The sequence below is a fragment of the Dasypus novemcinctus genome, chromosome 6 (genome assembly GCF_030445035.2).
Source record: "Dasypus novemcinctus isolate mDasNov1 chromosome 6, mDasNov1.1.hap2, whole genome shotgun sequence".
Lineage (NCBI taxonomy): Eukaryota > Metazoa > Chordata > Mammalia > Cingulata > Dasypodidae > Dasypus > Dasypus novemcinctus.
This window is the reverse complement of record NC_080678.1, coordinates 76796190-76823437: the sequence shown is the minus strand read 5'-3', so window position 1 is coordinate 76823437 and position 27248 is coordinate 76796190. Positions and strand designations below refer to the sequence as shown.

Here is a 27248-nt window from a genome sequence, read left to right as displayed (position 1 = left end):
TAAAGCTCTCACCAGACAATGGCAAAGCACTTAATATTTCTCAAACTAATGTTTGTGTTCCCTTCTCCTGAAGAAACACATCATGTAGAATTAAACACATTCTTTCCCCCCGTATTATATAAGATTATCACTGGTTTCTTTCTCCAGCTTAAATTCTGAACTGTCCTCATTCAGCTGCCAAAAGCTACCCAAATAACCTATCAAAATTGCTAATTCCTTTCAAATATTGTTACTAAAATTTTACTTTCAAAATGGTTCAACACCTTTTCTTACCATCAAGCCGCTTACTGATCTGCTCCTTTGCAAGTCTAGTAGGCCAGCATTTTCTCACTGTTTCGGCAACTGAAGTTCTTTCATTTTTCTCCCCAGTAATGGAGCCAACGTTCTTCAAATCCGGACTCTCCAACTGTTCAGGAATATTTTCAGTGTTCCTAGTAGAAGTCTGTATTACCTGTGATTTTTCTTCATTACAACCTTTTGATTCCAACACATCTAAATCATCAACTTTATTCTTGGTACCTTGATCTAAAAGTGTGACAATCACTGAAGAATCAGGTGAAGTTCTTTCTGGTGAACTTGAGTCTTCTGAAATATTAAGAGGTGTGGGTGGCAACTCTGACAAATGAGCCAACTCTTTTTGTGTTCGTGGAGGTTTTTCAGTAATTTCTGAAAGCTTTACAGGGTTGCAGCAAAGTTTGGCGTATTCACCACCTAACCTATGACACAACTCATTAATTATGACATCACAGTCTCCAAGAAGCTCCACATCAAAATGCAGATGAGGCAAAGGTTCCCTATTAATTAATATCTGAGGCACTTCATGGGGTATGGAACCTAAAAACAAGATGAGAAGAGTTAGTAAAAAGGAGGGGGAGTAACCTAATCAAGACACAAGTATGCTATGCAAAAATCTAACTTTACTCTTAGAAGAGATCTCAGAGCCCCAAGTATCAAAAAAGAAACCCCCCAGTAATTCTTAAGTAAGCCATTACATTTCATCAAGCTACCTAATAAGATGATCAGTTAAGCATATTTTGTAAGATTTCAGATTCTACACCTGTCAACTAGTTACCCCAAGCAATCTTCTCAGATTTATCCACTCTGTACCTCCACTGCCTCATCTAGAAAGGGGAAAAAATTAACAATACTTTTCCATATGGTATAGGAAAAGAAGACTGAAGACTGAAGACTGATGCAGAGGGAAGCGGACTTTGCCTAGTGGTTAGGGCGTCCGTCTACCACATGGGAGGTCCGCGGTTCAAACCCCGGGCCTCCTTGACCCGTGTGGAGCTGGCCCATGCGCAGTGCTGATGTGCGCAAGGAGTGCCCTGCCACGCAGGGGTGTCCCCCACGTAGGGGAGCCCCATGCGCAAGGAGTGCGCCCTGTAAGGAGAGCCGCCCAGCGCTAAAGAAAGTGCAGCCTGCCCAAGAATGGCGCCGCACACACGGAGAGCTGACGCAGCAAGATGACGCAACAAAAAGAAACAGATTCCTGTGCCACTGACAACAGAAGCGGACAAAAGAAGAACACGCAGCAAATGGACACAGAGAACAGATAACTGGGGCGGGGGGGGGGGAGGGGGGAGAGGAGAGAAACAAAAAATAAATCTTAAAAAAAAAGATGCAGAATTGTAGAGGTTGATTTAACATTTCTTTCAACTGTTTACTTTGGCTTCCTGTTATATTACTGGTGTAGGGGTCTAGTTTAATTCCCTGGTTGGTTACGTGTTTGATACTCTCTCCTCTCCTTCCCTCACTTAGGAAGACACATCTGATGCTACCTAAACTATACAATTAAACTTACTGGATCTGAAATCAGTAAATAACTCCTTTGGAATCTGCTAAGTCTTCTTTAGTTGAACCCTGTGTAACTATAAGACATTGTTTTCATATTTAGAGTGAAAACACAAAAGTCAGGGACTCCTTCTTAAGTCTAAACAAGTGAAGGTGCCACATTAAACAAGCTCAGTTTTCTTTACCATAGCTTTTCATGATACAGAATTTGGAATTACTGCTGTTTGACAGTACCACACACACACACCCCTTCCCAAATGTCAGACCAATTTTCAATGAATAAGAATGCCACTTTTTCCTTTTTTTTCTTTTTTGGCTCTTCACTAGTCTTTATCCAAAAACAGAGTAAGATAACTAGGATCTATTGTATAGGAATCCTTTCACAACCTATGACACACATAAGCCATATTCTCCAGCCATTATCACCAACTTACTTGGAATTAGTGCTACTGGTCGTACTTTCAGGGAAGACCCAATAACAATGAGGAGATCGACTTCATCTTTGTCATACTTCATGGCTCTGTGAAACTGTTCTGGTAAATTTTCACCAAAAAAGACAATTTCTGGTTTCATAATAGCCAGTGGTTCATCAGCTGGGCACCTAGGACATCGAGGAACCACCTACATGTTCAAGATTTTGGTTGAGGGGGCAAAAAGAGAAAAGTCCAAGTCAGAAAGTTAGTGTTTCCACTATTCCTAAAATACATTTCAGAATTATCAAAGAAAACAGTCATCTATAACCGAAAGAATGAAAAGAGGACCCTTCTCACTCCCTATATACAAGAGTCAACTCAAAATGGATCAAGGACCTAAATATAAAAGCCAGGACCAGAAGAAAATGTAGGGAAACATCTTCAAGACCTTGTAATAGGTGGTGGTTTCTAGGACCTTATGCCCAACACACGTGCAACAACAAAAAAATAGATAAATGGGATATCCTCAAAATTAAATACTTTTGCACTCCAAAGGACTTTGTCAAAAGGGTGAAAAGGTAACCAACTTAATGGGAGAAAATATTTGGAAATCACTTATCTGATAAGGGTTTAATATCCAGGATATATAAAGAGATGTTACAATTCAACAATAAAAAGACAAACAACCCAATTAAAAAATGGGCAAAAGACCTGAATAGACATTTGTCCAAAAAAGAAATACAAATGGCAAAAAAACACATGAAGAAAGCGGCGGACTTGGTCCAGTGTTTAGGGGGTCCGCCTACCACATTCAAACCCCGGGCCTCCCTGACCCGTGTGGAGCTGGCCCATGCGCAGTGCTGATGCGCGCAAGGAGTGCCCTGCCACACAGGGGTGTCCCCCACGTAGGGGAGCCCCACGTGCAAGGAGTGTGCCCCGTAAGGAGAGCCGCCCAGCGCGAAAGAAAGTGCAGCCTGTCCAGGAATGGTGCCGCACACATGGAGAACTGACACAACAACATGACGCAACAAAGAAACACAGATTCCCCTGCCGCTGACAACAACAGAAGCGGACAAAGATGACGCAGCAAATAGACACAGAGAACAGACAACCGGGGCGGGGGGAAAAGGGAGAGAAATAACTAAATAAATAAATCTTAAAAAAAAAAAAAACACATGAAGAAATGCTCAACACATCACTAATGATTAAGGAAATGCAAATCAAAACTACAATGAGACATCATTTCATACCTATCAGAATGGCCACTATTAAAAAGACAGAGAAATACAAGTGTTGGAGAGGATGTGGAGAGATAGAAAATGCAGAATAGGACAGACACTGGAGGACTGTTTGCCAGTTCCTAACAAAGTTGAATATAGACTTGCCATGTGACCCTGCAATACCACTACTGGGTATATATATCCAGAAAAACTGAGAACAGTGACAAGAACAGACATCTGCACTCTGCACACCAATATTCATAGTGGCATTATTCATGATTGCCAAAAGCTGTAAACAACCCAGGTGTCCATCAACAAATTGTGTAGTCACACAATCGAAATTATACAGCTGTAAGAAGAAATGAAGTCGTAAAGCACATGACAACATGGATGAACCTGGAGGACATGTTGAGTGAAGCAAGCCAGATACAAAAGGACAAATACTGTATGATTACATTACTATGCACCAAATATTTTGTGTAACATACTGTATGATTTTTTAAAAAAGTTTATTATGTTCCAGTACATCTAATTGAGAAATATATGGTTTTTTCCCCAACTGTGTTTTCTTTTTAGTTTTTAATTTGTATTTTCAATTATTAAATGTATAAAATAGTTTAAAAAAAAATAACTGCTTAATAAGCAATAGTTCAATAGCTAGAAATAGCTGTGTACAGCAGGGGAAATAGAGATTGAGAGGGGAGACATTTCTTTGTGGGTTTGTGTGTCTGGTTTTTGTTTATTATTATTGAAATAATGAAAATGCTTTAGTAATGACTGAAGTGAATGCACAGCTATGTGATTATACCAAATACCATTGTCTACTTTGCAATAAATTGTATGCTTTCTTAATATGTCTCAATAAAACTGAGCTATATTTTTTTAAAGAAACAAAAGCTATGGCTAAATAGTAAAATTTGAGCAACAGTTCTTTTTGTAAAGTCTTGACTTGAACATTTAGTTCTTTTAATTTGCTCTTTGGTTAATTTAATTAAAGAATATAAAGATGAAAAAAAATTCAATGCAACCTAAATATCAACTGTCAATGACACACTAGTAACTAAATGACAAACTTTAGAATAGAATATTAACACCACTATTATAACAGCCATGTAGAAGTATATGATATTCCAGAGTCCATCAAATATTAGTAAGAAAAAGCCTATATATATGTGTGCATGCATGCAGAAAAAACATATTCCTTTAAAATGACCTTGTGTCATATGTATAAATTGTAAAAGACATTGTAATTCAATGGAACTTGACCTTTAAAAAAATGAAGTTTGTAAAATACAATTCCATTCCAATATACTACCCTTACACTTCATAATTATATATGATTAACAAAACATGCAGCTAAGCACATAGGACTTATTTACAGCTGACTTCCTTTCTCAATTATATTTTTCTGTATTTTTTGACATGGATGAAATATCTTTCAAAATAATTTTTAAAATATTCTAAAGAATTACTACAACCAACTTAAAATTCCAAATCTGACAGGCACTGAAAGGGAGAATGAGGAGAAAAAGCAATAGTGAAGAGCTGACTGAGGGAAGATGGAGGTAGAAGCTCCAGAAATCAGTTTCTACCGAACAACTACTAAATAGGCAGGAACTGTCTGAATCAACTCTTTTGAAACTCCAGAGTCCTAGAGAACACTACATAGGCATTACTCATTTTATTATGCTTCACTTTACTATGCTTCACAGATACTGCAGTTTTTACAAATGGAATGTTTGTGGCAACCCTTGGTGGGACAAGTCTATCAGCATCATTTTTCCAAATTCAAGTGTTCATTTCCCGTCTTTGTCATGTTTTGGTAATTTCCCAATATTTCAAACTTCTGCATTATTATATCTGTTATGGTGATCTCTAATCTTTGATGTTACTACCATAATTGTTTTGGGGCACCATGAACCACGCCCATGTAAGATGAACTTAATTGATAAACTGTGAGTGTTCTGACTGCTCTACCAACAGCTGTTCATGGTCTCTCCATCTCCTTTATCTCCCTGAGATACAGCAATATTGAAATTAGGACAATTAATAAACCTACAGTAGCCTTTTAAGTGTTCAAGTAAAAGAAAAAGTTGCAATCTCTCAGTTTAAATCAAAAACTAGAACTACATTAAGCTTAGCCAAGTTGTGAATGCAAAGGAAAAGTGCTAGCCCAGAACACATGAATGATAATAAAGTGAAAGCAGCCTTATTGCTGACAGGGAAAAAGTTTTATTGGATTGGATAGAAGATCAGACCAGCCACAATATTCTCTTAAGCCAAAATCTAATCCAGAGCAAGGCTCTTAACTCTCCTTCAGTTCTGTGAAGGCTGACAGTGTTAAGAAAAGTTGGGTCATGAAAGTCATCTCCATAATATCAAAGTACAAGGCAAAGTAGCAAGTGCTGATGTAGAAGCTACAGCAAATTATCCAGAAGATCTAGCTAAGAAAACTGATAAAGAGGTTTTCAATGTAGATGAAAAAGCCTTCTATTGGAAGAAGATACCATCGAGCATTTATCATAGCTAGAGAAGAAAAGTCAATGCCTGGCTTCAAAGGACAGGCTGACTCTTTTAGGGGCTAATTCAATTGGTGACTTTAAGTTGAAACCAATGCTCTTTCACCATTCTGGAAATCCTAGAGCCCTTAAGAACTATGCTAAATTTACTCCATATACATGATTTACTGTGCATTTTAAGCCCACTATTGAGAACTACTCTCAGAAAAAGATTCCTTTCAAAATATTACTGCTCGATGACAATGTACCTGGGTAACCCAAGAGTTCTGTTGGGAGATGTTTCATTAATGTTTTCATGCCTGCTAACACAATGTCCACTGTGCAACCCTTGGATCAAGGAGTCATTTTGACTTTCAGGTCTCATTATTTAATAAATACATTTTGTAAGGTTGCCACAGATAGTGAATCCTCTGAAAGATCGGGCAAAGGAAACTGAAAACCTGGAAGGATTTACCATTTTAGATGCCATTTAGAAGAGTCATGATTCATGGAAGACATCAAAGTATCAACATTTACAAGAATTTTATTTCATCCCTCATGGACAACGTTCAGGAATTCAAGACCAGTGAAGGCTGGGAAGTAGATGTGGCTCAACTGATAGAGTGTCTGCCTACCATGTAGGGGATCCAGGGTTCAATACCCAGGGTCTCCTGGCCTGTGTGGTGAGCAGGCCCAAGCGCAGTGCTGCCGCATGCAAGGAGTGCCATGCCACGCGGGGGTGCCCCACACGCAAAGAGTGCGCCCTGCAAGAAAAGCTGCCGCATGCGAAAAATGCAGCCTGGCCAGGAGTGGTGCCACACACATGGAGAGCTGACACAGCAAGATGACAAAGAAAAAAGAGACACAGATTCCCAGTGCCACCTGACACAGAAGATCACGCAGCAAATGTACACAGCAGACAACGGAGGAGGGGGGGACAGGGGGAGAAATAAAGTAAATCTTAAAAAAAGGCCAGTAAAGGAAGTAACTGCAGATGCAGTGGAAATATGACTGAATCTCATGATAATACTTGAATGCATTAGGAGTTGCTTCTTATGGATGAGCAAAGAAAGTAGTTTCTTGAGATGGAATCTACCCCTAGTAAAGACGCTGTGAACACTAAATTCTATTGTGGATAAAATGCTGTCAAACAACATCGCATGCTACAGAGAAATCTTTCATGAAAGGAAAAATCAGAGAACTGAGTCAATGAACTTCTTTGTCTTAAGAAATGGCCACTGTCAACCCCAACCTTCAGCAACCACTACACCCTGATCAGTCAGCAGCCATTAACATCAAGGCAAGACCTTCACCAGCAAAAAAAAATTGCTGAGGTATGCCTGAATAGGTGAGGGGGGCGGGGGAAGCGGCGGGGAGAAGAGATGAGAGATAGGCTTAAATTCTTAAAATATTGGTGATAATTACCTGATCAAAAATATCTCCTCGTACAGCTTCACAGTCAACTTTATATTTACAAATCAGGCAAGATGCTGTTGCAAAAGAACCTGTAATCAACACATATATATATATGCTTTATTAAAGGGATATTTCTGCTTCTTAAACATGCAACAAAGATTAAAAGCCCTGTGATTTTAAGAGTCTCCATGAAAGAATCTAAGGGAAGAAAACTTTTAAAAAATAAAAAAACCCAGTATTTAAATAAGAAGAGAAGCAAATTCTCAACTGCTAAGACAAGGATAGAATGATGCCTCCTTACAAGCTACTCATTTAATAAAAAGTAAACCAACTTCTTGGAATTGGAAGGTTACAATTTATTACCTTAGCTCAACAACTGTGTTTTAAAAACACTTTTAGACACTTAGAAAAATGCTTAATGGTTAAACAGTTTAATAGTTCATACCTCTTGTTTTAGATTTAAACTCTTCTAAATTTATTAATCCTGTAATATCTGAACTACAGTTCCTTTGGTTTTATAAATTAAAGATACCATGTTTCTTCCTACATAGTCAATATACGTTTTTTTAAGGAGGTACCAGGGATTGAACCCAGGACTTTGTACATAGGAAGCTGGCACACAACCACTGAGCTACATCTGTTCCCCATCTGCTTCTTACTTTTGTGATAAGAAAAGGTTCTTTAAAAAAAATTAACAGCATGCAACTGCAATGTCTTTTTAAATCCAAAAAGTACCTTAATATCTTATGTTTCATGCAATTAATCAAAGTCAAGACATTTGGTTTCATTTTATGCATTCTACTTTTCTTAGGTTATCTACAACTGATTAACATGTTAAATAATAATGCTTAAACTCTATTCCTGGAATGCAGCCTACTTTATAATCCTATTTTTTCCTATAAAACTAACTAAATTATGGAAAAATGTTTCTGCAATTCAGGAAAAGCACAATTCTGAAGTTTACCAACCGTGACACTGAATTATCCTTTGGATTCCTGCAACCTGTTCCAGTGTATCTATGTTCTGAGTATAGTTGCGAAGTAGTTTTCCTTCCTTATCTGACAAGGCTATGAATTTGTGACAAAGAGATGGTTGGAACTGTCCGGGATATATTTCCTATATAATGCAAAAAGTAGAAAAAAGTTTACATTAAAGAAATAAATATACCAAATGTCATATTTAGGTTCAATAAATAAAATCCTTTTGATCCAGTAAAACTACGAATGATAATTTCCCCATGTAAAATAATTTTAAAAACAAAATACATATTTGAAAGTATCTAGATGGATGCAACACACCTACAAAAGGGTTATTATTGTAGTATATATATAATTCAGGAATTAGTGAACTTGGTCCCTTGAAGAAAAGGATAAAGTACCCATAAACATCCGTAATAATTGTTATAGATATCTTAATAAGTCAAAAGTAATACACACCTTAAGATTTAACTGATTTTTGCTGGCTGCAAATTCAGATTTTTTTTAAGGAAAAAAGAGAAAAAAGTGAAAACTGAAATTACAGATATCAAAGGTATGGTGAGAGACCTTTTTTAACTAAAAAAAAAAAAGGCACTGTCAACATAAAATGAAAAAGTTTTGATTTGTCATTCATTATAAATATCAACCTGTTGGAAGTTTAAAGCTAAAGTTTTAATTCCTTACCAAAATTGTTTTCCTTCCACTGCACAGGCACATACTGGTATAGTATAGAGTTGCTCATGAATGCTGAGTTGCTGGATTTTGTGTGTGTGTTTTTCCCCCCAAATAATGCTTCAATGCTGTTTCTTCTTTAAAAACAAAGAATTCAGATATACACATGGCAAAAAGATCAGAGAAAAAGTATCAATTTTGGTCCTCCCAACTTTTGACAGTGTTCTTTTATTAAATTTCACCAATAAGTGACTATGGCAAAGGAAGTTTCTTCTCTACTTTTTCTTCCAAGTAGCAGTGCTATCTACTTACTTCCTTACCATTCATTCATTACAGGTTCTATCCTATCACAATCTAGCAAAAACTATATACAACCATATGTCCAATAATACAGTAGGAATGGTTGTATGAAAAGGGTACATCCATTATAGTGGATTAATATGCAGCCATTAAAAAGAATGAGGGAGGTCTAGATGCACTGACCTTGAAGTCACACATGAGAAAATCAAGTTAGTTACCAGTGTGTATAGGTTTTGTTGTTTTTATTAAACAAAAGGGAAATTATAGGCACATGTATTTAGATATGTCCATATAAACATCAATCAAATCAAGGACTCAAACAGGTTGTAAATGGCTGTAGGAACTTCTGCTTCTGATGCTATACAAAAAAGTTTAATAATGAGATTATAGATGACTTCACTTTTTACCTATTATTTCAAAACTTTAAAAAATGTATCTACCACTCAGAGGAATACTTTTAGATAAAAATTTTAAATAAACAAATGCCATTATAATGACTATCACATACATGTCCACATGTTGCTGATAATCTTTTATACAAAAATCCAACAATTCTGCCTTACATTGAAAATTTTATCCTAGATAACTTTCATGGATAACTTTTTTTTAAAAAGGACAATGCATATGGGAGTGAAAAGCTAATTAAAGCCAATGTTTACAGAAAACTGAAAAAACACATTTGACATTTTACACAAAGTTACAGGAAAAGCTCCACACATGGGTATTATGTTTTGGAATATTGCATTTGTACTAAACTAACCATTGCTTTCTTCCCAGGATGTTTTGTTCTGGTACATTTACATTCAGGAGATTAAACATGACAATATTTTATTAAAGCTCCCTCTGGAAAGAGCTGTATTTTAATAAATACTAGAACATGCCAGGCAACAGAAAAAATATGAGTTAAAGTAGCAGGGAAAAGTGATGATGGCATGCCAAACACTGAACAAGAAGGGAACACCTAACTTCAGAATATGGTCAGGGAGGACTGCCAAGTCTCCACCTCCTTGAAATTAACTCTTGTGCCTTACTACCACCTCATATCCATCTCACCCCACTTTTACTACAGGAGAGGGTAAGAAGCACAAAGATATATGGGACACTAAATTTAGCTCTATACTTGTTTCCCCTCACATCCAATCCATATTAGTTCAGGGTAGATTAGGCCTTAATTCCAATAGTCTGGGATAATTTATAAAGAACTTTTTATTTTTTAAAACCTACATTTTATGCGCAAGAACTTATGTAATTTGCATTTTATCTCTCAAATATGAAGTGAACTGTGTCTGAATCATTAAACTTAAATATGGCTTCAAACTAAGAGATATAATCTGAAATCATGAAAAAAAAAGTATACTCTAAAAGGACAGTTTTAACAGAAACAACTCCTAAGACAGACTCTCAACATGAAAAGTTTGCCAAAAACCAAATGGCTGGGGATATGACTTTCTGATAGAAATGCTGGAGTTGTGACTCTAAAAGAGAAATAAGGCAGGCCACCCAGATCTAAACATCCTAAAACCTTAGTAAAGGAGCCAATCACATGGGCTGGGTTAGTCTGTTAATGCAACAAAGCGCAAGGATCCTTATAGATTTAAAGAGGAAACAGAGTGGCATCGATGGCTCAAAACGCTATAAAAAAGACACCCTGCTACACAGCTGTGTCCAGAAACAAGCATACAATACAGTAACTGCCTACTGGTAACCACTGTGGTCAAAATTAAAGCAAAGAAAATGATCTATCATGGTGGGTTCTCATTCAGAAATAATGGTTTTCCCCCAGAGATGCTAATTCTGCTTTCTTTCTCCCTAAATTTGCTAGCAATTTCAGTAGGAGACCCCAGTCAAAGGCAGGATTCTTCATTTTGGAGATGTCAATGTTTGCTAATATGTACCTCCCCTTACAGAGCAGAGGAAGCAGCAGTGAGTAGAAAATAGAACCTAAATTCTCCATGCTGCCAAAAGATCAATCCTTGTCAAGAAAATCCTCATAATCCCTTATCTTGTTTCATTCATTCCACAAAACCACACTTGAAAAGACTATGCAGTATTCTACCTAATCAATACTTATTACTGGGGGAGTGGATGTAGCTCAGGGGTTGAATGCCTGCCTCACATGTACAAGGTCCCAGGTTCAATCCCTAACCTCCTAAAAAAACAAAACCAAAAAACTTTATTATTGATAAAGTCAGTAATGTGACAAATTCAACTGCATTTTTTTTAACAATCCAGTTCCCTTAGCAACCCAGAGGTCAGCAAACTTTTTCCACACAGGGCCAAATAATATTTCACCTCCCACCAACTAGTATACTCCATTTCTCTTTTCTGGAAGGAAACCCAAGAAAATGATTTACCAGGATAACCAAGGGGGACCTGCTCGGGGGAGAGAGAGATTAGAGGCTATACATAGGGAAGACTGAAGGGAGAGGCAGACTGACTTTTAATGTTTTATACTGTTTGAATTTCTTTTAAAATCATGTATATTTACATTTTTAAAAATATTTTCATGCTAATAGTGTATTGTAGTGTTCGGCAGACAGAGATGTGTTAAGTACACTTCTGGTGGGAATATGTTTTCATATTTAAGTTCATAGTTAAGGCTTTCCAGGAGCCTTAGGAAAAGTGAACTAGTAATTTCACTTTCAAGAATCTAATCTAAGAACACTGGAGACATAGCTAAAAGGTAAATTATATCAGAAAGTAGTAAGAAACATCCAAAATGTACACTTGGGGGATTAATTACAGTATACCTTTTAATGAACATTATATCCCATTTTTGTGACAAAAATTAATATCCAGTTGTATCATACTTACATTTATAATAGGTAATCCAAATACACATGGTATAACGTGTTTTTTTTCCCTTTATCTTTACTGTTTAAATTTTTTTAGGTAATAAGATTGCTTTAAATCCTTCTCTCTATAACTATATAATCTGTACCTTATCAAAGCAATAAAATATAGCAAACATATTAAATAAAATATATACAAATAAAGTATATTTTTGAAAATAATGTGTACAAAATATATTTTTGACACTAAGTCATAAAATGTCAGTTCATATTTCTTTTTCCTGAGTTTTAATCACTTTAGGAAATAATATTCACTAAATTCAATATGGACTAGCAACTATAATTTTTTTTTTTAAAGTCATTTTATACATACTGAATCAGTTTCACCTTCACTGCCTATATACAACCATTCACCTTCAGTGAAATATTTTAGGCTCCCGAGAACTACGTTCACAACTCATTATCAATTTAAGTCCTTATTATGCAAATAGTTCAGAACATAGCTATAGACATAAGTGTGGCTTTATAATTAGCCTCAACTACTCCTGTGTGAAAGAATTCACAGTGGTACCATAGCTAGGCACACCATAATGAAGCGTTGTTCAATCCTGCAGGGGTCATATTTTACAATGCCTGGAGACATTTTTGATACCAGGACTGAGGGAGTGCTACTGCCATCTAGTGCATGCTACCATCTAGTGCATGTTTGGTAGAGATGCTACCAAACATCCTACAATGCATAGGTCGACCCCTCTCTTACTCACCTCCCCCCCAAACACACCCACCTCTCCCACCCCCAAAATGCCAAGTGCCAAGGTTGGGAAACTGCTCTAATGGGCCAGTAACCTCTTTAATACAACTCTCCCTCCATTACTTGGAATTTCTAAATCTAATTTTTTTCTCAAAATTCAATCGAAGGTTTGATATATGGTATAGGAATTCTCCCTTTCCTTCCAATGTCTAAATTTCACTGATAATATTTCTTTTCTATTCATGGCTTTATACTAAATTCATTTCCTCTCATAATTAGTAAAAAATCATAAGTCATTTTAATGAACTTTCTGCCTATTACAGTGATAGGTATTAAAGCTTAGGTATTAATTCTTAAACACAAATTACGTCAATATTGTCTCTCCTACCTATTATTATTAATTTTAAGGACTATTTCAGCAACTAGAAGCTTCCTTTTAGTCAATTCCTACTGTGACGTTTAAAGTATGGGCAAAGAATTATATAAAGGTTAATTAGTTTATATAGCACTTACCATAAATTAAATCAAAACTCAGAAAAGCAATCAAGCAAAATTAAATTTGTAACAATAGAATTGGGAGAGGATGCAATTTTCTAAATGATTAGATTTAATTATTTTCAGTTTACTAAAAATAAAAATACACACAAAATTTTTTCCATTTTATGGAGAAGTGAAAAAACTACCAGCCTACCCAGCCCCACCTTTTCCTTCTTCCACGTGGTATATCTGTACATAGTGATTAAGAGCACGGGAACATAATAGTGTGCTATTTTTACCTAATTTATATATTCTATTTTCTCTTAAGAGCTGTCTAGATTTCTAATAAGTACTTTTAAAAAGTTATTAGAATTTTTCTTAATCAGAGTAATTCTTAATTGCTTCTACAGATTCTTGCATGTCAAAGCCAGAGTAAGCTAAAATTGAATACCCAGTTTGTATGCTAGACAGCTAAATTTACAATCCTTCTCACTTTGCTATTTCTACGTTACCACATAGTTTTCCAAGTGTCAGGTTACCATTTTAAAAATATATATTAAAAATTGCTGCCAAAAAAATAGAACATTAAATTTTAGGTTGTAACTTCAATAGGTAATATAGTATCTACCAAAGTAGATCATTATAGGATAGAAAAAAGCTGACAAAGAAGTGAGTTTTGGCAGCATGTTGTTTCCTCAGAACACAGAATTTGAGCAAAAAGCTTTTATTAGATTACATCAAAGCCATTTCCAGTTACCTGCTGGCCTTCTAAAAGGTCAATTTCTACTAACTAGAGGTATAATACCAGTGTCCTAGATCCAACTTAGGAAACCTGCATGACTACGAGGTATTTCATTGGTCTTCAAAGCCAATCAGTAGTACCACTAGCACCAATTTCAAAATACTAAATCTTCCCTAATAATCTTGTAATTAAAAAACAGAACAAAACAGATGTGATCCAGGTGTCTTTTGTCCCATGGTAAAAATCCCAACACTGATTACTTTAGAAACTCTCTTCCTAAGTCCTGAGAGAGAAGAAACTTGAAACTACAGGCTAGATATAGATGACCATCACTATGCTGATATGTGAAGTTCAAAATTCTTATTATTTCAAGTTGATGGAAAGATTCAATATACTCCTAAAATATATATATTTCAAATTCAGTTTTAGCATTTAAATCATATTCAAGGATTTTCTACATTAATTTTTCCATTTTACTCTAATACCCATTTATATAATACACTTGCATGAAACAAATTTAATGATAGACACCAATTAAACTAATCCCATTTATTCTGAATTAGCAGTTTTGCTCTATAGTTATATAGACTACATCGTATGAACGCAGTTGAAGTCAACCTTTAATTAAAATCAGGTTTATCATTTTAGTTTCCAGATTCACTAAATAAAGATCCTTTCACATATATTGAAGATTAACAGTAACAACTTGACAATTTCTTTCCATAAAAATAATCTAAAGAAAAGGCCAAAAAGGTCTATTAGCAAAACCCTTTTTGGGAATGGTACATATTAAATTTTGTACTCCAGAGCAGCAATGTCCAATCAAAATACAAGGCAAGCCCTGTATGTAATTTAAATTTTTCTAGTAACCACATTTTGAAAGTTAAGAAAGGGTAAAATTAATAATAAATATTTTATTTTACCCAATTTCAAAAGTATTATCATTTCCACATATATTAATATAAAATTTACTAATGATATATTTTGTATTCTTTTTCTGTATTAGCTCTTCAATATCTAATATGTTTTTCATACTTATAGCATATCTTAACACATTTTGAGTACTCAATTGCCTGATGTGGCTAGTGTCTTCCAAACTGAAATGTGTAGCTCTAAGATACTCTAGAGCAGAAAAAGACTCCTTTGTAATCTGTTGACAAGCAGGCAACCTCAGAATCTTCTCCACTCCTAATCACAAAATGAATTTTCAGGCAAAATATGTGTTAAAACTGTCTACTACAAAACACAATAAATGGATGTTATAACTATTTTGAAGATTCACAAAAAAATATTAAAAATAAAAACAGTGATATTACTTCTATATTGCCTACTAATCTCTCAAAAACACTAGGCAATACAATACAAATAAAGGCCATAACTGAAATGCACATTTGAAAAACATGTAATAGTCTCTTCTTTGGAAATAAGCTTAATCCTAAAATGAAGAAAAAATGAATGATACTTCCTTCTGGGAAGCAAGAAATACAGAATGTAATGACTGTTTTAATTCACTGATCTTAATTTGCAACACAGTACTAGTGCTCATTTTATTAGACAATAAACGGTAAACTTAAGTCCATATATGAACAAAGTATTTTTTCACCAGAGGAGGCCGAAAGAACAACTAGATGAGTTTACAGTACCTTTGCAAACTTGAAGAATGGTCTTGGATCCTTTCTGAAATATTCAATATCAAACATTGCTTGAGGATCTGGAAGGTCTGGGAAGTCTATTGCAAGGCGTGCATAAATACCATCTCTCGACCTGAAGTCAGGTATTCCACAGGAAACAGACACCTGAAATACGCATGGCATAATTTGTACAATTAATTTCTCTATCTTTACAATTACTAGCTCACTTACTATACAACTGAAAAAGAAAATTTCCAATTTAAAAAATTGAAATTTCTTTGGGGTAACAGAAATTACCTTATTCTAATTCTGAAAAGAAAGAAAACCCAAATAAACCAATATAACTAAATCTATCCTATATTCCTGATTGTATGGAGATTAAGAAAGTCAGGCTACTTTTAAACCTTAAAGCATTTAGCTAACAAAACTGAAGCAACTGCAATTTGATTAAGATAAAGGAGTAAACAAATTTAAACAAGTTACTTTAAATAGAAAGCAGACAAGAATTTCTATCACAATCAAGGTTTTCCAAAGAAATGTCTCATCAGGATATTACCTCAAGAATACTAGATTTCTGTATTTTATTTAAAAACTATGTTGTACAGTATTTCAATTCTTAATATTTAAAAATAGATGTGGAAAGAAACCAGGCACAAAATATTACATACTGCATGATTCCACTTATAATAAAATGTAAATATAAATCAATTCATAAAGATGGAATTAGATTAGTGGTTTTGTAGGGCTAGAGGATAGGAGGATTGTGTGGTAACTGCTAAAGGGTGTGGGAGTTGACTGAGGAATAATTAGATTGTTCTAAAATTTTTTGTGGTGATGAATTGTACAATACTGTGATTATACTAAAAGCCACTGATTGTATGGAATGTGAATTTACCTTAAAAAATCTGCTTTTTAAAAAAAGATTTAGACTCTATATGTTTTCTACAAATAAATCCTTAAAATTCACATAGGGATTTCAGAAGTTATTATTTTGTTTCACAATTTTCCCAAAATTGACTCAACTTTGATCTCCGAGTAAAACAAAATTGTCCAAATCACATCTGGAAGTGAATCATTACTCTTCCTGATGACCATCTAAAATGGTCAGAGCTCTCTAAGTGTAAGAAAGCAGGACTGGATTTTACTCCAGGAGTTGCTCTGGTCACAAACATAACATGTAAACATACTCTTTATTCAGCACACATACTTAAAAAATTTAGGTGGCTACTACTTAACTGCATCCCTAAAGAAGGTAAAAATGAAAAATGCTGAAATGAAAAACCACAAACACATCACCTCAAGTTAAAATGGAGGGGAGGCAAGGATCTGTTACCTTCTCAATACTTTTTTACTTGTGACTGTCATTTAGGTTCCTGTTTCCCTATGACGACCAAGCATGTATCCAGTTCTCCAATTTCTCCACCACACCCTGATATACCTTAACACAATCAGTTCCTTCAACTCCTTTAGGAGCTATGGTTTAATATAGGTAAAAAGGCTTAATGCAACTTACCTACTGTGCTACAGATAAACAGAAGCAAAGATTTTTTAAGGTTATTGGAGAGGTTTTTAAAAAACTGAAAAAATTTAGCAATTGCTGCTGTACTCACTTTTTATCAGTTTCCAAACACACATTTAATTATCATGTAAGGATAAATTCTAAACCAGAAAAGTATTTCTTAATTAGAAAAGGTATAAGAAAAAACATGCACCTCCCCCTTCCCACTTTTACTAGTGTTTAATATATCTTACATACCCCAGCTCCTGTTAGAACAATTATTTTTTTGCACTCTTGCAGTAATTTCACAGCATCTTCAATTGTATTAATATCTTTTCTTTTTTTCCTTTTTGGTGGTTCTGAAAGGATATTAATAACGATCTGCCACAATGTCATATCATCCAAGTCAGGTGGAGGAATTGTTTCTGGTAGTAAATCTTTAAGAATTGTTCGAGGGTCTGTGCCAATCATGAGATGTTGCTGAACAAAAGTATATGGACCTATATGAAGGGGAAACAGACTTAGAGAAAATCCACTTCCAAGTAATTAAAAATATTCCTGAAATAACAAGTTAGCAATCTGCAAGATTTTTTATGCAAATGAAGAAAAGGCAATTTAAAGGTATTTCATTCTCAAGACGTCCTCAGAGCTAAAGCTATATCCTGCTGAGATGTAATGAGTTTTATCAACTGGCAAAAGGGAGACCTAACTAAAAAGTTGGGCTGGTCCCTTGAGTCATAAAATATCAAGTATGTATCTGAAGATTCAAAATAATTACTACAGGAATTTTTTAATGGCAAATCTAGAAAGATACACCAAAAATAATTACAAAAGTATTTATAAAAGGGTACAAATCACTGTAGAAAAGATCTCATCACCAGTCCTGAAAGCTGATACTATTTATCATTAAGGATATAAAGAAAGATGAAGCAAAAGGGAAAAAAAAAATCTGATAGTTTGAGACAACCAGCAAGATGACTGCAGAGTAAGGAGCTCCTAGAAACAGCTCCTGCTACAGGGCAGTTAGTAATCACCCAGAGCTATCTAAAGCACCTGTCTGGGGACTCCAGGAGACCAAAAAAACTTCCTGCAACATCCTTAAAAGAATGGAAGGAGAATGCCCATTCTCCACACAAGTTGCCTCGGGAGCTGTTGCGTGGCTGGAACTGGAAGCCTCACATCCTAAAACCGGGAATGAAGAGATGGCTCGGCTACTGGTTAGTAAATTTAGAGAGCTAACGTATAATCCTAAGAATAGCTAAAGTTTGACCTGTTCAAGTCAGAAAGAGGCCAGTAGCTGCCATCTTAACTCTGCACTTGGCACAAGGGGAAGCAGGAAGGACTGAAAATCACAGTGTTGGTAGGGACTGGCTTCTTTCCATTCAGTTAGGACTGCAGCTCTAGCTTAAGCCCCAGCCCCACTTCTGGCAAGGAGGAAGCTGGAAGACCCTGCCCCAGCCTCTCTGGGTAACTACAGGTGAATTGGGCAGGCACAGACTTGATAGTCAGAAGTCTATTGGGGCAACCATGGTCATTTTGGATACACACAGCATAGACTGCTGCCCACACCTGCAGCTCCATCCCTACCCCAGACAAGGGAGAAGTTTCATCAGTCTCTTTGGGCAACTACAGTCTAGGCCTATATGACTTGGATTACTCCACAAAGCTGTGGCTCTGTCCATACCCCTGGCATAGGAGAAAGTTGGGAGAAGCTTCCTTGGTCCCTGGGGCAATGAGGGCAGTTTGAGGCTCCACAGTTTACAGTGCCAACTACATCCCTGCCTCCTACTACATACCCAGCAAGGGGAAAAAAGGGCAAGAAACCCTTAAACTAAAGAGATACTGCTCCCAGAATAAATACATCTAGTCAGCCAGATACCAAGATACCAAAAAAAAAATTACAATCCACACCAAGAAACAGGAAGATATGGCCCAGTTAAAGGAACAAGATAAGCCTTCAGATGGCATAAAAGAGTTGAGACAACTAATCATAGATGTTCAAACAAATCCTAATAAATTCAAAGAGATGGCTAAAGAGATTAAGGATATTAAAAAGACATTAGGGGAAGCGGACTTGGCCCAGTGGTTAGGGCGTCCGCCTACCACATGGGAGGTCTGTGGTTCAAACCCCGGGCCTCCTTGACCCGTGTGGAGCTGGCCCATGCACAGTGCTAATGCGCACAAGGAGTGCCGTGCCACGCAGGGGTGTCCCCCGCGTAGGGGAGCCCCACGCACAAGGAGTGCACACCGTAAGGAGAGCCGCCCAGCGCGAAATAAAGTTCAGCCTGCCCAGGAATGGCGCCGCACACACGAAGAGCTGACAGAGCAAGATGACACAACAAAAAGAAACATAGATTCCCGTGCCGCTGACAACAGAAGCGACAAAGAAGAACACTCAGCAAACAGACACAGAGAACAGACACAGGGGTGGGGGGTGGGAAGGCGAGAGAAATAAAATAAATAAATGAATCTTTTTTAAAAAAAAGAAAAAAAAACTTCCATAATTTTTTTTTAAAGTTTGAAAAATAAAAAAATAAAAAGACATTAGATAGCACAAAGAAGAATTTAAAAACATAAATAGAAAAATAGCAGATCTTATGGAAATGAAAGATGCAGGATATGAAATTAAAAATACACTAGAATCAAATATTAGCAAGATTTGAGTTCAGAAGAAAGGATCAGAAGATTGAAGACATGGTCTCTAAAAAATGAATGTACAAAGAACAGATAAGATGGAAAAAATTGAACAAGGTCTCAGGGAACTAAATGATGGCAAAAGACATGCAAACCTATGTGTCATGGATGTCCCAGAAGGAGAAGAGATGGAAAAGGGGCAGAAGGAATATTTGAAGAAACAGTGGTAGAAAATTTCCCAACCCTACTGAAGGATATAGATATCCATGTCTAAGAAACGCAACATACTCCCATCCAAATAAATCCAAATAGGCCAACTTCAAGACACATACTAATCAGAATATCAAATGCCAAAGACAGACAGAATTCTAAGAACAGCAGAAGAAAAGCAATGCATAAAATATAAGGGATATCCAATAAGATTAAATGCAGATTTCTCATCAGAAACCTTGGAGGCAAAAAGACAGTGGTATGTTATATTTATGATACTGCAAGAGAAAAACTGCCAAGGCAGGACTGTCTTTCAAAAATGAGGGTGAGTTTAGAATATTCACAGATAAACAGAAACAGAGCATTTGTAACCAAGATAACAGCTTTGCAGGGAATACTAAAGAGCGTGCTATTGTCTAAAAAAATAAGACAGGAGAAGCTTGGAAGAGAGTCTAGAAATGAAGATTACATCACTAAAAGCAACTAAAAGTCTCAAAAGAGTGGTGAAAATAAAATATGACAGATAAAACCCAAAGGTTAAAATGGGTGAAATAAGAACTGCTTTTACAATAATAACATTGAATGTTAATGGAGTAAACTCCCCAATCAAAAGACACAGACTGGCAGAATGGATAAGAAAATAAGCCACCTATATGCTGTCTGCAAGAGACTTGCTTAGACTCAAGGATATGAACAGACTGAGAGTGAAAGGCTGGAAAAAGGTATTCCACGCATGCAGTAAAACAACAACAAAAAGCCAGAGTAGCTATATTTATATCAGATGAAACAGGCTTTAAAAGACATCAGTAACGCACAATCTGAGGAGTCAGAAAAAAAAAATCTGAGCAGTCAGAAAAAAACAAATTCTATTTACAATAGTGACAAATAAATATTTAGGAATAAACTTAACCAATGATGTAATACACTTGTATTCAAAAAACTACTCATTGTTAAAGAAATCAAAGAAGACCTAAATAATTGGAAGAACATTCCATGCTCATGGACCGGAAGGCTAAATATCATTAAGATGTCAATTCGGGAAGCAGACTTGGCCCCCCGGGCCCCCTTGACGTGTGTAGAGCTGGCCCATGTGCAGTGCTGATGTGTGCAAAGCAAGGAGTGCGCCCCGTATGGAGATCTGCCTACCGCGAAAGAAAGTGCAGCCTGCCCAGGAATGGCACCGCACACACGGAGAGCTGACACAACAAGATGACCCAACAAAAAGAAACACAAGATCCCTGATGCTGCTGATAAGGATAGAAGCGGTCACAGAAGAACACACAGCAAATGGACACAGAGAACAGACAACTGGGTGGCGGGGGGGGGGGGGGGGGAAGGAAATAAATAAAAAAATAAATCTTAAAAAAAAAAAAAAGATGTCAATTCTACCCAAATTTATATACAGATTCAAAGTAATCCTGATAAAAATTTCACAAACATTTTTAAAAATAAATGGAAAACACAATTATCAAGTTTATTTGGAAGGGTAAGGGGTCCTAAACAGTCAGACATATCATAAGAAGGAAAAGCCAAGTTGGCGGACTCTCACTTCCAGACCTTAAATCACATTACCTAGCTACAATGGTAAAAAAGAGCATGGTACTGGCATAAAGACAGACACACAGACAATGGAACCAAATTGATGGTTCAGAAACAGACCATCACATGTATGGTCAAGTGATCTATGACTAGCCTGTCAAATCCACCCAGCAGGGGCTTAACAGTCCATTCAACAAATGGTGCTGAAAGAACTGGATATCCGTAGCCAAAAGAAGGAAAGAGGATCCCCATCTCACACCTTATACAAAAATTAACTCAAAATGCATCGAAAACCTAAATATAAAAGCAACCATAAACCTTTTAATAGAAAATGTAGGAAAACATTTTTAAAACCTGGTGGGAGGTGGTGGATTCTTAAAGGAGATAAGAGGAGAACTGCGATGGACTACTGATGTTTAATGTATGCAGAAATTTTGATTAACTTTATTGTAAAAGTATGGAAATGCAGTGTTGATGGTAACACATTATAATTAGTAATAGGTGGTTTATAAATGGGAACGTGGCTGTAAGGTATAGCCTAGGGATGTAAATGCCAATTGAAAAAAAGCTAGAGAATAATCTAGGGACTGAATAAGACTAAACCCTGAGATGAATGAGAATTGTGGTTGATGGTATAGCTGCAAGAGGGTCCTTTGTGAGCTAGAGCAGATGCACATCACTAGTGCAGGGTGGTGGGAATATGAAGGAGGGGATAAATACAACTGGAGTGACTTATGGACTGTGGTTAACAGTAATGTAACATTTACGCATCTATATCAAAGATGTACTGTGTTGATAATGGGGGAGTATGGGAAAAGGTCTATAGTGTGCCAAAAATACACTATGGACCTGGTGGTAGTCTGACGATAGCACCTTATAATCTGTAACAAATGTTACACCACAGTGTGGTGTGTTGATGGAGGGGTGTTATATGGGAATTCTGCACATGTGCACGATTGTTTTGTAAATTTACAACTTCTGTCCTAAAAATATACCTAACAAATTATAATGGTGTTGGTTGGGGAAAAAATACACCAAATAAGGTAAGGTCTACAATTAATTATAAGATTTTGACAATATTCTTTCATAACTTTTAACAAATGTCTCACAACAGCACAAGTTGTTGGTGGTGGAGTGATGTATGGGGACCCCTGTTATGATGTTATGCATGTTTCCTTCATAAGTTCACAACTTTTATTATATACTTATTGTTTATGTGTGTTCATGAATAAATGATATCACAATAATAGGGTGGGTTGGGGGAAAAATACATCAAATATAAGATTTTATAAAAAGTCATTTTTATAACCCCACCTCACAGGGATAATTACTATTAACATTTCAGTGCATATCCTTAATATATACATTTCGTGTGTTTCACTTGAATGTATCATAATGCTGTTTCCTTCTAAAGACTGCCACAGATCGTATCTATAAGCCTGTGTATATTGCCCTAATGTGGTTTATGTTAGAAAATATTGGATTGCAGGTGCCATTGTCACTAACATATGACTTTGAGTGTAGGATTCACTGTCAGTACCTCAGAACAATGCTGTTTACCCTTTACACAATAAAAAATTTTAATAAGCCTGATAGTGTTCTTTACTTCAAAATACTTTCCCATTTCATTCACATATTTAATAAATATTTAATGAGTGCCTACTAAGGATCCAGGTTACTTTTCTGGATCATTAGATCCAAAAGAGAAATACACAAATGATCAAATTTCCCAGCCTCCATGGAGCTTATATTCATTCTAGCAGAGGAAGCAGACCATAGAAAAGATAAGTAAAATACATAGCTTGTCAAGAAGAAAAAATAAGGAATATAAGTGGGCTAGTTGGACAGTAGGAGAGAAAGGTGTCTATTAAATCTTCCTATCCCCTAAGAACCTCATCACTAGGCTCTAAAGGCACAGAACTATATCTTTAGCTGGCATAAAAGGAAAATACAAACAAATAACACTTAGTGTATGAAGTTGCACAGCTCTTAAACTGTACCTATCCGTGGCCTTGGAGTCCAGTCACTAGAGCTTGCATGTGAGGCTCTATCATCCTCATCACTTTCACAGGAATGAAAGCCATTGGTGATAATTTCATCACCGAACAGAAGGTTATCTGCAAAAGAAACCAAGAATAATGTAAAATTGCCTGCATCTAAAATGTATGAAGACCTCTAACAGTGAGATGCAATGATTTTCACTGAGTAAAGCATTTAACATTCATACTGTGTTTGCAGAATGCCTACTGGATCATCCTGAACCCTTTACAGGAAGAGTAACTTCATCTTTAGGGATTCTGCCCAGAATCTAAAAGTAAATCTAGAAATAAAGTCTACTTTTTAAAAAGTAGATTGCCTTTGTCATCACAAATAATGGAGTTCATGAATACTGTCAAAAAATTATTTATAAGACACTCAAATATAACCACAGCAATTTGCACTTCCAACATATATAACACTAGACATAATAAAATATCTTTGTGTTATTCGTTTCCCATAATAAACTGAGTTTCTTGAAATGAGGGGCTGCTTTACTAATTCGGTCCCCAGTGCAGAGACAAGTATTGATACATCCGAGATAAACTCCTCAGTTCAAAATAGGAAAACCTCACGGATGACATGATATACAGAACCAATGCATCTGCTTCAAGGATGCCAGAAAAATGTCAATTCGTGTTTCAGGATGACATTTACGCACACAGAAGATTACACCTGGCTTAAAAACCATTATAAGAAAATGATGCGAGAGAATATACATATATTTGAAGTACTTTAAAAGTACTATTATACTCTATACCCACTGTTAATTGCATCACTGAAGAGCAATACCTTTAAAAAATACCATGTTCTTTAAATTTTATACGCTATGCTTTTAAAAACAACTTTGCTCCTTAAAATGTAAAAGCTTCAAGTTAAAAAAATACAGACACTCCGAAAAAGTAAAAATCTGCACAGGTGTCCATTTGAAAAGGCAATCGCAAAGGTCGATCAACGGGACAGGTGAAAGTTGCAGACTTAAGTCTAGCTTGAAGGGTAAGAGGGCGGAGAGAAGCAAAAATCTTTAACCAAAGCAATATGCCAAAAGAGTAGAAGCGGGGAGAAAACTTATTTTAAAGCCAACAGCAAGAGCTTCCCAAGCCTGCGGCTGCGCAAAGCGCAGGGCCTCTCAGGCCGGCCGCCGACGGAGGGAAGGAGGGAGGGAGTACGCTGGGCCCCGGAGGCGCGCAGCTGGGCGGAGGAGCAAGATGGGGAGGGGGCCGCCGCAGGGCCCGGCCCCGAGCCCCCGGCCTAGCCCCAGAGACATCCACCCTCCCGCCAGGAGGGACCCCGGAGGGAGGAGGGGATGCGCAGTCCCGCCGCCCGCGCCCTGCGCACCTCGGTACCCAATCGCCGCCGCCGCCGCCTCTTCCTCTTCCTCGCCTTCGTCGTCGTCGTCTTCGTAGAAGTCGTCGACCGGCGGCAGCTCCCGGGATAGGGCCTGCAGGCCCGGCCCATTGTCTCCTCCTGTTGCCCCGGCCTCCTGGGCCTCCCGTTCCCCGCCCGCGGCCGGCACCTCCCGCCACAGCGCCGCCACCGCCGGCATCTCACGCTCTGGGGCCGCCCCTCCGGGCTCGCCCGGTGTCCGCCCGAAGCCAGGGCCGTCTCTCCTCAGCCTCTTCCGGAGCGGCTCCCCTACTGGCGGCGACCCGGCCTCCCTCTCGGCCGCCGCCACAGAGGGGGACCCGCCGGGCTGAAGGGCGAGCGCCGCCTCGTCCGCCATCTTCCAACTGCCTCTCTGGCCCTCCTCCCTCGCCTCCTCTGCTCTCGCTCGACGCGCGGCACTGGCGCCCCCGCGGCTCCGGCTGCGGGAGATTTAAACCCCGTCACGTGACCCGCCCCCTCGTCGCCCCCGCCCTCCGCGGCTCCCGCCACCCACGCGGGCCGGACCACAACACCGTGGGTCACGTGGGGGGCGGAGGCCCGGGCGGGGTCGCGGCATCCGGGTTGGGCTGGGGCGGGGAGGGAACAGGGCTCGCGGCCCCGCCCCTAGGTGGCAGGAGCGTCGCGCAGCCAAACGGGCTCCTTCCCCGATTTTAACTTCTCAAGCGGTCCTCAACTAACTGCTACCCGGATGGCTCAAGTTTTGATTCTCGTCTACTTGAAGTGCACACCCTACCTGCCTCAGTCCTGTCTAACTTCAGCTAAGGGTTAAAAGTTCCTGAGAGGCTAAAGGAATGAAGCTGGCCAAGGCTTCACTCTGAAATACGATGGATCGTGGTTTCCGTTTTGACAAAGGACACAGAAAGCTCCCTCCCCGCACCTGTCTGACAACTCCTTTTTCTTCTTTGCTTTTCTCCTTAGTGGATTGCTTAATTTCCTCTATTGTAGACTGAAGTAGATTGTCATATCCTGAAAGGCGTGTGTCCCCCTGGAACATTCTGCCCCCTGGGGACATGGGAATGAGCAGATTTACTTTCTGATCCCACCTTGGCCTCAAATGTGTGTGAATTTCTTTTTCCGGGCCTCGGTTTTCTCAAGTGCGGAATGTGTTGGATTAATGGGAGCAGTATGAGGAGAGCACTGAGTTTGGGCTAAAATTTGGGGGCCTTCCTTCCCTTCTAGCTTAAGCAATTTATTTAGCCTTTCTTAACCCAAGTTTCTCATCTCTCAAATGGTAGTATCTATTTTGCAGAGTTGTGGTGAGAATTAAATGAGATAACTAGATACAAAATGAGTGAAACTGAGTGGCTCAAAAATATTAGTTCCTTCCCTACTTGAAGCTCCTCTACTTTCCACTTTACCGGAGACCCCTTGTGAAATTGCAATAACCTTTCACTCCATATCTAGCCTTAACTGAAGACCCGTGTAACACATAGGAGATCTAGCACCAATGCTTGGTGAGGCACTTGCATTTCCATCCTTTTAAAATAGTACACCTACCCAGAAGAACTGAAAACAAGGACGCAAACGGATATATGCACACCAATGTTCACAGCGGCATTATTCACTATTGTCAAAATTTGGGATCAACCCAAATGCCCATCAATAGATGAATGGATAAATAAAATGTGGTATATACATACAATGGAATACTATTCAGCTATAAGAAGGAATACAGTACAAACACATGGGATAACATGGATGAATCTTGAGGACCTCATGTTGAGTGAAGCAAACCAGGCATTGAAGGACAAATACTACATGGCCTCTCTGATATGAATGGGTAAACCAGGCTGTCTCAGAGGGCTGGAGATTGGGTGATAGGATTGAGGGCAGTTGGGAGGGAGAGGAGGGTTGCAGGCTAGCACCTACATGGGTGAAGTATATGGTGAGCTGGAGGTGGGTATTTCTGCCCTGAGGGGATGGGTTGGGGGCGTGGGGATACCTTTGGGTGGGGCTTTGCTGGCTTAAGGGGGGCTGGGGTAGGGATGGTGGGTCAGATGCCCCAGGGAATTGGGGGGATGGTGGGGGAAGCATCTGAACCTAAGAGATTGTCAGGTGTGTGGTTGGGACTATATGGTGTTGAGAAAACTCTTTAGGAGATATAGTAGGAAAGGATTGCCTGTTTGGGGTGTTTGGGGAGGGGGCATCTGGCACAGCGGCAGGCTTCTGGGGAGTGTGTGGGTGCTCATTTTGTCATGGTGTGTTGTGTCATTGGGTGGAGATCCATACAATGAGTGTGAAGGTGCCCACATCCTGGGGAA

At 38.0% G+C, this 27248-nt stretch overlaps 1 protein-coding gene across 1 annotated transcript in view; it reads right to left on the bottom strand.

Annotated features, from left to right (window-relative positions):
- The window catches only part of SIRT1 (sirtuin 1), a 29944-nt gene extending 4547 nt beyond the window's left edge, over positions 1-25397 (bottom strand). Inside the window, exons 1-8 of the mRNA XM_004470507.5 lie at positions 24940-25397; positions 23565-23681; positions 17440-17681; positions 15696-15848; positions 8310-8457; positions 7351-7430; positions 2229-2415; positions 274-834 (exon numbers count right to left, since the gene is read on the bottom strand). Coding sequence (XP_004470564.2) covers positions 274-834; positions 2229-2415; positions 7351-7430; positions 8310-8457; positions 15696-15848; positions 17440-17681; positions 23565-23681; positions 24940-25324 — 1873 coding nt within the window. The 5' untranslated portion in view covers positions 25325-25397. The remainder of the gene's footprint in view (positions 1-273; positions 835-2228; positions 2416-7350; positions 7431-8309; positions 8458-15695; positions 15849-17439; positions 17682-23564; positions 23682-24939) is intronic.
- Between the last annotated feature and the right edge of the window lie 1851 nt (positions 25398-27248).